A 16,962-nucleotide genomic window follows, 5' to 3' on the forward strand; every position below is an offset into this window, starting at 1 on the left:
GTGATGTAAAGGCAAGCAATTGGGTGATCAAACCTGCTGGTCCTGATGGTGAGCTTCAATTTCTTGGGTTTGAAGACGGCTTACCCTTATTGATGAAATGGATGGGGCTGAAAGTGTGGAACCTCCCTTTCATAACATTGTTGGATGATGGAGGCCACTTTGCTTGGAAGCCCTACTCATATGTTGCTGCTGGGTTTTAATGTCCAAACCTATTTTCAAGTGCCAGACCTGGATCCCAGGAGTTTAGGCTGAATGAGAATGAGAAGATCCCCAATCTCTTGCTCATCACATCGCCCTCATTTATCCCATACCCAAGAGGTGACAAATTTGGTTTAACACAGTACAACCCACATAGGGTCATGAGACAATTCAGGTTTGATCAGGATGTTCCAGATATTAACACCATAGTTTGTGCTTTGAGTGATGCAGTGCAACCATTAGTGCATGGTACAGCCCTAAAGTATTAGGCTAATAGAATAGAGAGAATTTTGGTCCCGAGCAGGCATCGTGAAGGGTATGCAACCCCAAGTATGAAATTGTATTGGAACAAAGTGATGAGTACCTTTGAAGGTTATGTGAAAAGCCGAGAAGTTGACGAGGTGGTGATAGGTCCTCCTCTTAAAGGGCTTTCTCCAAATGCCCAACTTATTCCAAACACAAAGGCAGCTTCAGCTTGGGCTGCTAGACAGAACTTGGGTTTTGCTGAATGGAGAGCTGATCTGAATGGCTGGGTGGTCCACGGGGGTGATGTTCCCGTGGAATGGAGTTAAAAGAACATTATTGTAAAAGCCCTCGAGTCCAACCCAACCACTGGTGCACCCAAAAGACCTTGTGGCAAATCACCTTCATCCACAGACAAGCCTAAGAAGGTGAGTCGACAAAAAGCAGGTGTTGAAAAGTCTAAGGCTGGCAGCCCCAAGCCCCCAGTGGTTGCTCAATCTAGCTCTGGTGCTGCTCAGGTTACTAAGTTCAGTGCCCCAGTTGATGCCCCTGCTAGCTCGTCATCACCAACGAAGCATTATAGAAGGAAAACCGGTGCTAGTAGGATACAGATCCTTGAAACTTCAGAAGAGGTATCTTTTCGAAACCCTTATCTTCTTACAGTCTTTCTATTCTGTTTTTCTTTTTTCTTTTCTTCTTTGCCTTCATTCTTTGGCATTAACTGTGTGTTTTTATGGCTGTAACAGTCTGGTGAAGAAATGCAATCAGAGGAGCATGATTCTGAGGGTACGGCTGCTGATTTTGGTAAACTACTGTTCCTCACTTACGTTTCTTCTCGTGTTTCCTCTGCTGACGTCCTTTGTTCTCTAGGTCCAACTGATGAAGACATAGAGATGGCTGGTGAAGGCCCTACTGCTGCTGCCACTACTAGAGAAGCTGTTGCTGAGGAATCCAGCGAGGAATCTGCTGGTAAGGACCTGGATGTTGCTATTACTGTTGGAGAAGTTGTTGCTGGTATGCCCAGCCAAGGACAAGTTGTTCCTCCAACCGTTCATGATGCACATCATGACAAAGAACCTCCAGGTATGATAACTTTGAATTGTTCATGTGAATAGTAAAATAAACTTCTTGTTCAATAACACTTGGCTGTGCGAATGCTTTTCTGATATTGATGAGGGTATAACCATGCCTCTTTTCTTTTGTAGAGTCACGGCCTGAGTCTTCTGGTGGTGCTGCTAAGGGAATGAGCCTTGAAGAATTTCTAGAAAGATTTGCAGAAGATGAAGAGAATGAAAAAGTGGCAACTGACTTTCATCCTCTTTCAAGTAACACTGTCATATTCCAACGGTCAGAAATTCCGGTAGAAGGCCAGCCACTACTGGCAGCAATTATGAGGAAACACCCCCACTTCATAGCTGGATGTAAGTTAGGTGCCTCTTTGAGGAAATTTGGTCTTGAATTGCTTGTTGTAGTGCTGCTAGACATGCAGCGTACGAAGCTTGATAGTTCAAACTTGCAGAGAGTACTTGAGTGGAAAAATTCTCTTAAAGACTTGTTGTTCATGAAATTCGGCGTTCAATTCATCCTTGACAAGATTCGGGCTGCTGCTGAGGCTTGCATTACCCGAGATGATGAGTTCTCAAGGAAAATAGTTGATCTTGAGAGAGAAATAGCAGCAAAGAGAGCTGAGCTTGCACTTTTGCTAAGTCAGAGAGATGCATTGATGCAGTCATCGTTAGCTGGAGGTGCTTCCCCCTCAGCAGAGACCTTTGGCGATGGCTTATTTGACTAGCTTTTTCATCATTATTAGTAGTTTGGTATTTTGAACAGTTTGTTTTTTTAGAATATGATGTAATGAGACATGTTATGTATTTTTGGGTTTGTTTGACAATGTAGGCTGTGTTTTGTGCAGAGGTGCACCAGCCATGTGAACTTTATGTAGTAACTCAACATTTTGCCAGCTATGCAAGCTCTGTCTTTGTTTATGCATAAGTATATGAACTTATTTTGTGAAAAATACTTCATTTATCAAAGAATAATATATTCAAGCTAAAATATGGTCATGGAAGTCATATACATAGTTTTGAAAAATGCTTATTGTGTTTATGATCACTTTGGTTTAAAATGCCCAGCTATTAGGGCTGTAATCTTATTCACTGTTTAGAGTAAGCATATTTATGTATGGAAAATAGTATTAGAGTACTTGTAAGTATAAGAAATTCATGTTTGAGGCAAAAGGCAAAGCTTAATTCTTTATTGGCATAGTAGAAGTAGCTTAAGGCCATACAAAAGAGAGTTACTTGGCACATACTTGAAAGTCGAATTAAGCATAGTACAACTTAAGCCATTTGCCATTGATAGGTTCCGTGAGACTTTCGCCCTCCGTTGTAGCTAGACGATAATAACCGCTGGCACTGGCTTCCCTTATAAGATAGGGCCCTTCCCAACTTGGGGCAAACTTAGAGGGTGCTGAGAGATTCCTCTTGATATGATCTGCTGCCTTCAAAACCATTTGTTGTAAGCATTGGCCATTTGCTGCTGGTACCGCTGGGTGCAGTCATAGGCAAGATTTCGCGTCTCCTCCAAGATTTCAAGGTCTATAGTTCTGATTTCTACACAAGTGACCGCATCTATATTTGTTTCTTGTCCATGAATAACCCTTGGAGTGGGAACCAATAGCTCAACAGGAGATATAGCCTTAGTACCATATACAAGAGAGAACGGTGATAGTCCGATGGCTGTTTTGCTTGAACTTCGGTATGCCCACAGGGTTTCCAACAGGTGTTCTGTCCAGCCACCCTCATATTCATGCACCATCTTGCTGAGAATTCTCAATAGCACTCGGTTGGTGGCTTCCGCTTGACCTTTCCCTTGTGGATAATAAGGAGTGGACTTGCAGTGCTTGATGTGGCGATGGTCAAGTAATTTTCAGACATCCTTGTTGACAAAAGTAGTGCCATTATCAGTAACAATCTTGTAGGGAATGCCAAACCTACAGATTATGTGTTCTCGGATGAAATTGGCAACGGCTGGGCCTGTAGCCTTCTTTAGGGAGATGGCTTACACCCACTTTGTAAAGTATTTGGTGGCCACTAATATCCAAATATGACCCTTGGATGGTGGATTGATTGGGCCTATTAGGTCAAGCCCCCAAGTATGAAATGGCCAAGGAGTCATCATGTTTTGAAGGTTGGTGGACTTGGCAAGTGTGGCATGTTTTCACACATTCAGATGCATCTTGTTTCATTGTGGGCCAGAAATACCCCAGATTGAGTAGCTGCTGGAGAAGTCGCCTTTTGCCCTGATGGTCACCACACTCACCCGCATGCACCTCTTGCATAATCGATTGTGCTTCAGAGGTCCTTAGGCATCTCAAAGGCTCCCCATTGAACCCTTTCCTAAAAAGAATACCTCCTTCCACAAAATAGCGGGTAGCCAATTTTTTTAAGCGGTAGGCCTCTTCATGATTGTCAGGCAAAATGCCCTCTATGAGATACTCAAGGAAGGGTACACGCCAATCGTTGGTGGTAAAGATTGCACATGATTCCATCTTATCAAGAGGATTTTGGCAATCGGTACATTGCTTTTGGACAGTGGCAACTTGTTTGCCCATTTCTGGCCAGTAATAGCCTAACCGCTGGAGGCGCCTGTAGAGACTGACAGAACCGCTGGGGCCACAAGATTTTTCATGAACTTCTTTTAATCGCTCAGTGGACTCACCAGGGCTCAAGCATCTAGCTAGAACTCCTCCAGGTAGCTTTTTGTATAATTCCCTTGCCATTAGAGCATAATCTTTGAGTATCTTCAAACGATCCTTCTCATCCGGTGATAATAGTGCTTCTTTAATGGAAGATCGCCAGTCTGTATGTCCCAGCAGTTGATCAGAGAATTCTTCCTTTAGCATTTGTACCACTGGGATAGGCCTTTTTACAAAAGTGACATCTGTAGTTGCACCTTCAAAACTGATTTTTGATCCCAATCTGGCTAGAGCATCGGCAAAGCGATTGTCGGACCTTAGGGAGTGTTCAATATTGAATTCTTCAAAAGAGTCCTCCAACCTTTGGGCCATAGCTCTATATAGAGCTAAAGATGGTTCTTTGAGTGCAAAATCTCCTCTAGCTTGGCAGACAACCAGATTTGAGTCTCCAATTACTCGAAGATGTTTGATGCCCATTTCACGAGCTACCACTAGGCTCGTGAGATATGCTTCATATTCAGCCATATTATTAGTGCATGGAAAATCAAGCTTGAATGACATACTCACTATTTCTCTGGTGCTATTGGATAAGACTATTCCAGCCCCTCCTTTAAAAGTAGTGGAGGATCCATCAAAATGTAAAATCCAAGCCGCCCTAGCTGTTTCCACCAGTGCAACTGCTGGCAATTCTCTAGGTACATCATCAGTAATGTCCCAGCTGTCTTTTCCGGGAAAGTTTGCCAATAAATCAGCGATGGCTTGACCCCTTACAGCTGTTGGAGTGATTGCTATGATCTTAAACTCAGATAGTTGCAAGAGCCATTGTGCTAGCCTTCCAGAAAGAACCGATCACCTTAAGAGTCAGTGGATTGGATGAGATTTTGTTAAGAGCTGTACCGTGTGAGTTAGCAGATAATGGCGCAGTTGCTGGACAGCATATATTAGAGTAAGATAAGCCTTTTCAGCCCTTAGATAGCGAGTTTCTACATCTTTTAACTTTCTGCTAACATAATAAACCGGTCGCTCAATCTCTTCTTGATCATTTTGGGCTATGAGTGCCCCTATTGCTTCGTTATTGGTAGCCAAATACAGCTTAAGTGGTTTCCCTGGTACGGGCGCACATACGGTTGGCAGTTTGGTCATGAGTTACTGTAGCTGGAGAAATGCCTGCTGATATCTTGATTCCTAGCGGAAGGGTTTTCCTTTCTTCAGCAGTGGTGCAAAGGCAGCCGTGAGGGTAGTAAGACCCGAAATAAACCACCGGATGTATGAGAGTTTACCAAGGAAACTTTTGAGCTGTGTGAGTGTTACAGGTGGCTTCATGGTGGCAATGGCTTGCACTTTGTTAGGATCAACATCTATGCCTCTTTAATGGACAAGAAATCCCAGAAATTTCCCAGCCATAACTCCAAAGGCACATTTGAGTGGATTCATGCAGAGCTTGTAGAGTCGACACCTTTCAAAGACCTTTCGTAAGATAGCAAGATGATCTCCTCTGGTTTTTGACTTCACAACAATGTCATCCACATAGTCCTCAATCTCTTTGTGCATCATGTCATGAAAGATTGCGGTCATAGCCCTTTGGTATGTGGCTCCGGCATTCTTAAGACCGAAGGGCATGATGGTGTAATAAAAGTTACCAATAGGAGTTCGGAAGGCTGTTTTGGCTGCATCTTTGGATGACATTCTGATCTGATTATAGCCACTGAAGCCATCCATGAACTAAAACATAGCATGCCCAGCAGCTAAATCAATGAGCATATCCATGTTGGGAAGTATAAATTCATCTTTGGAGCATGCTTTATTAAGATTCCGAAAGTCAACACAGCATCGTATTTGCCCTTTCTTTTTCTTGACTAGCACAATATTTGAAAGCCACTTTGGTGCATAATAGGCTTGATGAACCCAACAGTGAGAAGCTTCTGGATTTCTTGAATGATTTGAGCTTCAACGTTAGGATGGAAGGTCCACATGGGCTGTACCACTGGCTTTGCCCATGGTTCCACGTTGAAAGCATGTGCAACTAGGTTAGGATCCAAACCGGGCATCTCATGGTACTCCCAAGCGAAGACATCAATGTACTCTTTTAATAGTGAAATAAGTTGAGCCTTTTCTAGTGGTGGCAAGGCTGCATTTACTGAAATTGATCACTGGACATTAGGATCATCACTGAGATTAATGGTTTCTAGCTCCACATCAGGTGAAAAATTAGTTACCACTGGGGGCTCTTCAGATAGTTCTGCCAGACTGCTACGTAGATTTTCTTCTACCACTGGGGTTTCTGTTTCCTGAGTATAATAGCAAGTTAGTGTAGTGCTTGCTTCATTCAGTCCGGGACCCTTCTGTTTGAGACAGCTAGGCCCCACGTACCGTCATAAATGGTACCCCAAACGACCATCCGGCAGTTGGACTTGTACATAACTTGGCTGTGAGGCATTGCTGGAGGTTTCCCCACGTTCTCTTTTCTTTTTCCTTTGATCAAGGAAAGACCTCATGTCTATTTCAGGATTATTCTCAATGTCTTGCCAGCTGGGTAAAGGAATCCCAACAGGCCTTGAAGTAGAATTTTCCCCACTCGGGGCGAGCTCATTATAGAAAGTAGCCTCAAAGTAGTGTGCTTCGGAAACATCAAATGGTGTAGGATTAGTAGGGATGCGTATAGGCTTACTATTAAACCTCCCCTTGACACATTGGTGGTAAGTTGATGGCACAAGCTTGTGTTTGTGGAGTCATGGCCTCCCAAGTAGAGCATGATAAGAAACTGGTGAGTCGATAACATGAAATCTGGTGAAAGCGACAATGGGCCCCACTTTAAGAGCTAGCTGTATACTCCCAATAGTACATTCATGAATTCCAGCAAAACCAAAAACCTCAATAGGAGCCCCAGCTATTCTATTGAGTGGGATACCAGCTGCTTTAAGTGTGCTGGCTGGAATAAGATTAAGTGATGCATCAGTGTCGACTAGTGCTCTTCTTATGTGAACATCGTTAACCTGAGAAGCAATATATAATGGTTTACTATGATCAGGGTGATGTACCTCCATATCCTCGTCAGTGAAAGTGATGACATTAGTAGTCTCTAAGAAGGCACGGTTGGCATGAGGTTCAGTTGTGAGACAGTATGTTCCAGAGCTGGCAGCGATGGATACAAGAGCTTCGGTTGCTGATCTTCTTAACTCCTCATTAAGCCCTAACTGATTGAACAAAGTCCGAAAGGTAGGGCTTCTTTGAAGAGCAGAGATAGTTGCTGGAGGCATGCTTGTACCGCTTGCAGTTTCATTCTCATCAACCCCATTATGAAAAAGTACGGCGACTGTAGCTTTTCCTCTGTGATGCTGAGGCAGTGGGTTCCGCTGGACCTCTTGTTCACGAGTGAGGTTCAAAGTTCCATCTGAAATCTTCTTATGAAATGTTCTCCGGATTCTTCTACAATCTCTAGTTCCATGACCCACATATCAATGATACCGACAATAAAGGGGTTTTCACATATCTTCCTGAGTAGGCTCACAGATAGGCTTGAAGGGCATAAGCACTCCATCAACCATCCATTTGTCAATGACGACATTCATTTCTTCATCGGTGCATGGTATGGGAGGATACTCTTCCTCCTCTTCCCTTTTCTGCTTCTCCCCAACTATTAGCTCATTGGTGGAGACTGCAAGAGCTTGAGGAGCATTTTTTTTTTTGGCTTAGGCCTTTCAGCTGTGAAAGGTTTGGCTGATACGACTGTCTTACAAGCCTTCTGGAGCAACTGGGCAAACTGAATAATATCAAGATTCTCTAAATGAGCTCGGTACTCATGAGACATGTTGTCAATGCAAATCTCAACCAACTCTTGCTCTTTAAACTGCCCATAACAATCAAGAGCAGCATCTCGGAATTGCCGGATGAAATCAAGGAGTCCTTCGGAGGACTTTTGCTTGGTATTGTGAAGAGTGAGGATGGTAACCTTTTCCTTCTTGTGAAAATACTTTGAACAGAAGCTTTCAACCATGTCATGCCATGTAGCAATGGAGCCTGGTTGTAGAGTAGAGTACCATGTGTAAGCACGATCGGTAAGAGATTTTGAGAATTCCCTTAAGTAAAGATCATCATTTCCAGCGAAAGGTCCCATAGAATCAAGGAACTTGTTGACATGCTCAATCACATTTCCTTTCCTCCCATCGTAAAGCGAGAAGGTGGGAGTTTCATATTTCTCCGGGTATGGCTTATTTAGTAACTCAGCTAGGTAGGGAGGCCTACGAACAAAGTGCCTTGGTTCCTTTGTTTGGCTAAGCCTTTCCCTTTCCAGCAAAGCAGTAAGATCAAATATTGTAACAAATTGAGGAAGAGAGGCATTTTGCTCACTAGACTGAGGATTCCCAGTGGCTGATCCCCTTTCCTGCTATGTTCTAAGATTTGGTTCTTCATGTAATGGCTAAGGCGTTGGCCTTTGAGTCTCTCTCAAGACCTTTAAAGATTCAGTAAATTTGAACTGAGCTTGTTGCATTCCTTGTATTTTTTCCAAGAGGAAAGAGAATCAGCGATCAAAATCTTCTTGGTTGACCTCATGTTGGTCAGCTTGTCCTCCTTGTGGAGCTTGACTGTGATGGCTTTGTGCCACTAGGATACTGGTGTTCTTAGTCCCCTCTTGCCAGCTGTTCCATAACCTAAGAGGCACGGAGAACTCTTGGCTTCAGTAGACTCCCCAGTGGAGTCGCCAAAGTGTCGGGGGCGAAAAAGTTTCCTTCCCGACAAATAAGATTTAAGTTGGGTCGGGGGGTCTAAACCGAAACTCGACGATGGGCTCGATGCACAGCCCAAAGGCTATCAGTGAAAATCCAAGAAATCCACTATATTTTATGCTTTGGGCTTACATTGGAATTGACAAGAGTGGCCCATAAACAATTCTTACAGCGAACACGTCATCATGGTTGAAAAGCATACTGCAAGAAATAACCCAACAGTAAAGCGTTTTCGTAGAAAATAGCCCAGTAGTGAAATGTCTCTGCAGAAAACAGCCCAGCGGTAAAGTCTTCTTGCAGAAAATAGCCCAGCAGTATAGTAAAACAAAACAAGATAGGTCTCCAGCAATTAGTTACTTTACAGACTAAGGGAAATATCTATGTTTTTGGACTCATCATCCGTTAGCTTTGGAGAGAAGTCTTCTAATACAACAATATGAGGGAAAAACTCTATAGTAACAGTTACATCATAACCATTGATAGTAAATGAGTAGGTAAATATCATCGGTTCCTTAATGAAAAATAATGGAGAAAACTTAGTGTGAGATGAAGGGAGAGAAAGAGATCCCGGCTAGCGCAGCAAGATCATTATGGTGCCATGGCATGCTCATGAATATGATATATGTAGTGAGTAGAGATAATCATTTGTGAAAAAAATGAGTAATGAGTAAGAGTGTATAGTAGTATGAGTAATGAGTGAGAGTGTATAGTAATACTGCTGGAATGTTCTACTGGGGCAAGTAAGTGTTTTAGAGTAGAGCTATGAGAAAGTATTTGTGAGTCAGGAGCTGGGAAACTTAGTTTCTATGCTTGAAACCAAGAACTCAGAGGCTTTTTCAGAACTTAGAGAAAGCTTAAGCAGAGAGGTTAAGGCAGAAACTTTTCTGGTGTAAGTCTTAGTGTCTTGTTGGTTGGTTAAAGCATTAATGGAGAGCTCCATTTATATTAGGGTTTTCAAGGGGTGATTAGCAAATAATCTTTGCTAAATCTTCCTCAATCTCCAGAAAATCCTTTGAGAATCGTTCTTAAGATTTTTAGCTAAGAGTAGTAAGCTTAACTTTAGAAGGTTTCTGCTGTTTTGGGCAATAACAGCTAGGTTTCTGGTTTTAGCATTGAATGCTGATTAGCCTTGGCTGATGGGATTAGAGCATGCTTTAGGCTAATGATCTTGGATATGTTGCAACTAAAATCAGAGTTCCCCAGGGCAGATTGGACCACCCTAAGTCTGGTGTCAACCTTGGAGCCCTTGCTGAGAACTCTGTTGGGATCCCCTTTGGTGCCCTCCAAACCACATTTCCCTAAGTTTCCCCATTTGGGGTTCATGTACTTGGTTCATGAACCAGAGAATACATATTTTTAGTATGAAAATGAGCTGATTTTGTGTCGTTTCAAGAGCTTCACTGGTCTGGTCATGGCAACTTTGGTTTCTTGATTGAGTGAGCTGAAGGAGAAAGAAGTAACAGCTGGCTGAAACTTTCCCAGCTTTCCCAGCTTTTTGTCACATCACCTTCAGCTTTATGTCACTTGAGAGATGATGTGATTTCAGCTTGTGGAGAAAGGATTCATCCCCTGGTGGACATGTGTTTGTATTCTGATCTGATTAGACATGTTGGGACCTGATGGGAAGGGGCTCTAGCTATTTAATTATAGCTGAAATTTGGCTGACCAGTTCACGTGTTCTTCAATTGCTAAGATTTGTGTGTGGGCTGGCCTGACCCAACCGGGCTGTGTTGATAAGCTTGCTTGGACTTGGTTAACCCTACAAGATGAGTAGTTTTGCCATGGGTGATATTCATGGGCTTTATAATTAGTTGATTATGGAAATAATAGACATAGTTCCCATAAAATTTTGTGAAAGAGATATTCTTTTGAGAGATGAGTAATTTGTATTTCCCATGAGTTGGGGATTTAACAAATGTTAAAATAATATTTGAATTTAGTAGATATGTGTCAAAGTAGCATTTGAGCTTCATGAAATAGTTGCCAAAAGATTATTTGGGCTTTGCAAGATAAGTGCCAAATTAACATTTGGGCTTTGAGTATAAAGTAATTGTTTTTGCCAAAATGTTATTTTGGGTTTTGTAAGATAATTGCTAGAATGGTTTTGGGCTTTGTAAAATGGATGCCAAAATAATATTTGGGCTTTATAAAATAGTTCCAAATTAATATTTGGGATTTGTAAGAATAGATGCCAAATAAGCATTTGGGCTTTTATAAAAATAGTGTAAAGATAATTGCCAAATTAGTACTTTGGGCTTTATGAAAGAGTTGCCAAAATAATATTTGGGCTTTATAAAATAGTGACAAATTAGAATTTGGGCTTTGTAAGAATAGATGTCAAATAAGTATTTGGGCTTTGTGAAAATAGATGCCAAGTAAGTATTTGGGCTTTGTGGAAATGATTTTGAGATTTTGTAAAGTATTGCCGTGTAGCAACGAGCTTTAAGGTGCCGTGTAGCAATGGACTTTGTAAATAGTGTCGCATTGTAGCGGGTTTTGTAAATAGTGCCGCATCGTAGCGGTCTTTGAATTTGTCACATCGTAGTGGGACATTGAATTAGCCACATCGTAATGGGACTTTTGAATTAGCCACATCGTAGTGGGACTTTTTGGAATTAGCCACATCGTAGTGGGATTTTGGAATTAGCCACATCGTAGTGGGACTTTTTGAATTAACCACATCGTAGTGGTACTTTTGGAATTAGCCACATCGTAGTGGGACTTTAGGAATTAGCCACATCGTAGTGGAAATTTTGGAATTAGCCACATCGTAGTGGGACTTTTGGAATTTGGGCTTTCTTTGAGTTTTGCCCTCAAGCCAAATGATGTTGGGCTTTGTGTGGAGATAGTGTAATTTTGCGGCCCAGTTTTGGTAGTGATATGATGAGCATATTTTGTGGAGAATTTAAGTTGGATGATATGTGGGATATAATAAGTAATATTTGTGAGAGGGCCTATGGCAATTTATGGGCTTGGGTACGGAGTATTTGTGAAGACCCAATTACATGGATAATATTTGGGTAATATATATGGGAAATATTTATGTGGGTTTTAAATAATGTGTGGGCTCATGTGGGTATTTTGTGAGTGGGCCAATAAAATCAAGGCCCGAAAATTTGTACCTCAACACTAGCTTAATGATAACAAACACAAGTTTCATTTGAATTTGTTCTTGGCTTCACTATACATTACAGTTCCAACAATCGTGAGCCTATAGCTTGCCATCCCACTAATTGAAATTGGGTTTTTAACTATAAAAATTGAAATAACCACAGCAACAATAATCTCATATGTTGATGAAGCATTCTGTAAACTGTAGCTTATAGTAATATCTCAAATTACCATAAAAAAAAAATCTACAAAATGAGAAATTAAAAATAAACCAAGATTTCTTTGAATCTTATTTTTTAATAGTTTTTAGTGTGTTTGGATTAAGATTTTGTTAATTTGTTAAAAGTGGAAAAAAATAATAATCATATATATTATATTAAGTCGAAGTACAATTTTAGTATTCAAATCAAATCAAATTAATTTCTTATTGTAGTTTAATTTTGTGCTATGTGTCCAATTTGATTTTTAAATGTTGGTGTCAAGTTATCTCCATTTATAATGCTCAATGTGGAAACCAAATCTACCAAGATGAAAATCTTATCATCACAATTGTTAATGTTTCCATGTGTAAGCCCGGGCTACATGCTAGTAATAATAATAGGTGATGCCGAGAGAAATTCAAATTAGAGCTCAAATTTTGCGCCATGTGTCATAAATTATTTATTCTTGAAAATTTTTATTTCTTAATTTTAGAATTAAATGTGGGACCACATTATAAATATTTATCCATATGAGTTATTAAGTATAAAAACCAAAGAGTCTAGAATAAATGAATCGTAAAAAAAAAGTGTGTAAACACAAATTTTTCTCAATTATAGAAAATCAAACAATTGAAAAGAAATATGGTTTGCAAATATAAATTTGTATTGATGAATAATGAGTACAATCTCTATTTCAATTCTTTTACAAAAGAATACCCTCTGATTCTATCTTCTTTGAACTTGACTTGAACAAGAATCTTCTTGACTTTAATTGGAAGATGGATTGATCGGTCTTCACAATAAATCTCTAGCTTCGAGCTTATTAGAGATTTATTGTTCTTCAAGTCTTCAAATGTGAAGGCTCTAGGGTTGAAGTTCTTCAGGGTTTTAGAGGCGTGATCCATTGAGCTTCAAAGATTTGGGTTTGTTGAGGTTTATGGAGGCTTTTTAGCTTAATTCCAATAGAACTTCAAAAAACTCGAACAATAGATCTCCTTGAATTTGGTTGGAAGATGGATTGAACGGTCTTCTTAACGAATCTCAAGCCTTGAGCTTGATAGAGATTTGTTGTTCTTCTAGCTCTTTGAATGTTCTACAAGTTCTTCAAAGATTCTTGAGACAGAATTTCTCCAGAGCTTGGACCCCTTGAAAACTTCCTGTCGAAAATGAGAGGGGATGTCCTCTATTTATAGTGATTTCAGAGGATAAACTCCACTATGAATTGATATGCTTGAAAGTATGTAGCAGACTTTTGATTGGTCCAAATTCTTCTTAGAGATAATTATCTCTATTTATCTATTTTGATAAATATCATATTTTGATAAAGATAATAATCAACAAAGATAAATAATTATCTCTATTTAATTTATTTAATAAAGATAATTATCTACCAATTTTGAATAGAAAATTTATCTTTATTTTATTTATTTACTTATTTTAATAAAGATAATTACCTATAAATTTTAAATAAGAAATTTATCTTTATCTTGTGGGCCAAATGACACGTGGTAAATTTTGATATGCCAATGTGATGCCAATTTGGATGACACATGTCATCATCTAATTTAATGACATTAATTTAGAATTTGCCACTAAACTTTGATGTGGCATTTTATAATTGGCTTAAAAATTTTGCCTCTTACAAAGTGCTTCACAATAATTTTTTTTTTTTTTAAAAAAAAAATTTACATTTTATACCTAATAATATCCTTACAAAATTTTTTAAAGAATTAGCAAAATATAAAAATGACTATCAATAGTATTTAAATTATATATATATATATATATGAATTATATTGTGCATTTTATTGTATATCTTTAAGTGTATCCTTACATATGTATGGGGTTACAAGCTAGTATATATTAATAGATAAAGCTAAGAAAAAAATCCAATTGGAATTCAAGTTGGAATTCAATTAGAGTATAATTTTGTGCCACATGTCCCATCTAATCTAAGTTTTAAATTTTTATGCTAAGTGAATTAATTTAGTATAAAAATTGGATTTCAATTAGAATTTAATCTTGCGTCATGTGTCCCATCTAATCTAAATTTTTTAATTTTTATATCAAATGAGTTAATTTAGTGTAAAAAATGAGGAGTTCAATATAAATAAACCATAAAACACCGAATCATATAACTAAAAACAATTCAAATTTATAAGTCATTTATGTAATATACCATGACTATGTACAGTCCATTACTAACTAGGTTATATATATATATATATATATATATATATATTAAACCATAGTTTATAGAAAATTCAATTAGAATTAAAATTGGATTTTTCTTTCGTTAGCTTTCCATACAAATTAAATTGTTTAGAATTTTGTTATTATTTTTTCTAGCTCTGAACTAATGAATATATTTTTTATATAGTTTTTATTCAAATATTTGTATACGAAGATATTGAACATAACAAACTGTAATTAAGCTGAACGATCTCATACACCTATCCCCATTCAATTTAAGAAATATTATTTGAACAATTTATTATTTTATTTTGTGTTGTATTTAGTAGAATTTCACATATAATAATTGTGAATTGATATTGTATTTGTAGATCCAATAGTGATTTTCAAAATTATATGCATCGTGGGGTGTCCGAGGATCGAGAAGGGCGAGAAGCGGGACATACCTCACCAAACCATCTGTAAAGTGCCTCAGACCCAAGAAGGTGACCTACTTGAGTAGAGGATGGGAAGAGGCATGCTGTCTTGTGAGCGCCCGAGGAGGAGAAGTGGCTTTTTGGGGAAATACAGTGGGTTGTAGGAAGTTACCTGAAAGGGCATACCTACCACCTCTGCATTAAATGCCTTGTAGCAAACTTATCTGCTGCATTTATGAGGAGGTGACCCTTGAACAGTGTTTTCACAACTAGCAACCCCTTCTACCACCTTCAGCAAAGCCTTGATGGGACAAATATCAGAGGGAGAGTTCTAGGGCATACACGTGGAAGGTCACGATACTAGGAAATAGGGTATATAAGAAGAAAGAAGCTCTGAGATGAGGAGACTTTTTTTGGAGGGGGAAAAATAAAAAGAAAAAGGAAAAAGAATAATGTACAAACTGAGATAACCTCAACAAGACTTATATAAGAACACATCCTCGGGAAAGATCAAGGAGAGCTTTTTTACTTATTTTGACTCATTTTTCCTTGACTGTGACTAACATCCTTAGCCAGAAACTTGATATACTACTGTGTTGGGATTGCTTTCCCATCTCTTCATTAAAATAATTCTATTGTTGGGCTTGGGTTGAAGTGCAAGGCTCCATTACTCTAAGTGGGCTTGGGCTTCCAAATCCAGTTCCTACATGCGTAATAGCAATGTAATGAGAAATTTAGCATAACCAATATCATGAAAATTGCAAGAAAAAACTTTTAGTACCTCCAAATGTACTGGTCAAACTATATCCTATATGTTTAATAGCTCAAGCTAATATCAATAGTACCACTATGATTCTTCATTCCCATGCATAAGCATGGGTTACATACTAGTTTTATAATAAAAGGTTTACAAAGTGATATGGTAGTGAAATGTGATTAGTGGACTTATTTATTTATTTATTATTTTATAGAGTTTCAACCTATAATGTCCACTTTTGGTGATTGCCATCTTTATCATTATGCCAAAACACCAATTGGTTTTTGGTGTAAGCGGGAAAATCTATTATTCAACTATCAAATACTTAACTAGTTGAGTTAACTGAAACCCACGGTTAGTGAACTTTAATGACATAATACATGAATGTCAAAAGTGTTTTTTTTTTTTTTCTATTAGTGTCACATTAAGTTATAAGGTTTATGTAGTAAAATTTATAGTATATATAAATGCAACTTTTTTAGAAAAGAAAATGGGTACAACTTAGGTACAATTCTATAGTCAGCTCTCTAATTGAATTCAAACCTATAGTTATATTAAATTTAATTGTCACTAGAAAATAAAATATTGTTTCTATTTTATTGGTCAATATAACCAGGTGTTTGAATTTAATTAAAAAATCTAATGTGTTGTAATTAAGTAATTCTTCCTAAGTTTTATTACCCAACAAATATTATTTAATTAAGTAATCAATTATAAGAAAATACTACGCTTAAAGTTGTTGTTAGCTCAACTGGTAAAGTCTCTGATGCTTGAATAAGAGATCTAGGATTCAATCCCCATCTACACTAAAAACCAATTTGATGTTTTGGTCTAATTATAAAGAGTCATCATCAAGAGCGGATGCCATAGGTTGAAACTATCTTAAAAAAAAAAAAAAAGGTTGTTGCATATGGCCCAAAATGCATTGAGCTTGTAACACCCCGACCCAATTTTTATAATTAAACTATGTGTTTAAGTGGTTAAGTATTATTAATATTTTAAGCCACTTACTTACAAAAATTAATATAAGAGTATTTAATAAACATATTATTTTATAATGTCATTGAATAAGAATTTTAAAGATTATAAATAATTGAAATGACTATTTGTATTGTAAATATATACTTAGCATCTACAAAACTATATTAAGTGGTTAAGTTATGAGAGAGAGAGATATATATATATACACACACACACACACACATATATATATATATATATATGTATGTATATATATATATATATATATGTATATGCAAAGTGATATTATTTTTGTAGAAAAGTAAGTGTGAATGCAAGAAAGTTGAAAAGATGAGTTATCCTCCCTTTCCTTAGCAATATACGTATGTCACCCAAGATAGTTTGCCCAAGATATTTTGCTTGACTTCTTGACTACACCAAGAGGTTCATCTCTTATTCTTCT

At 38.2% G+C, this 16,962-nt stretch overlaps 1 protein-coding gene across 1 annotated transcript; it reads right to left on the reverse strand.

The window, feature by feature from the left end:
* Positions 1 to 3,583: 3,583 nt before the first annotated feature.
* On the reverse strand, positions 3,584 to 5,281 carry LOC115956301. Its single transcript, XM_031074722.1, has 2 exons — positions 5,036 to 5,281; positions 3,584 to 4,933 (listed from the first exon to the last, which is right to left on the reverse strand). The coding sequence occupies exons 1-2, from the start codon at positions 5,279 to 5,281 to the stop codon at positions 3,584 to 3,586; spliced, it is 1,596 nt and encodes a 531-aa protein (XP_030930582.1).
* Between the last annotated feature and the right edge of the window lie 11,681 nt (positions 5,282 to 16,962).

The sequence above is a fragment of the Quercus lobata genome, chromosome 8 (assembly GCF_001633185.2).
Source record: "Quercus lobata isolate SW786 chromosome 8, ValleyOak3.0 Primary Assembly, whole genome shotgun sequence".
In the NCBI taxonomy this organism is placed as follows: domain Eukaryota; kingdom Viridiplantae; phylum Streptophyta; class Magnoliopsida; order Fagales; family Fagaceae; genus Quercus; species Quercus lobata.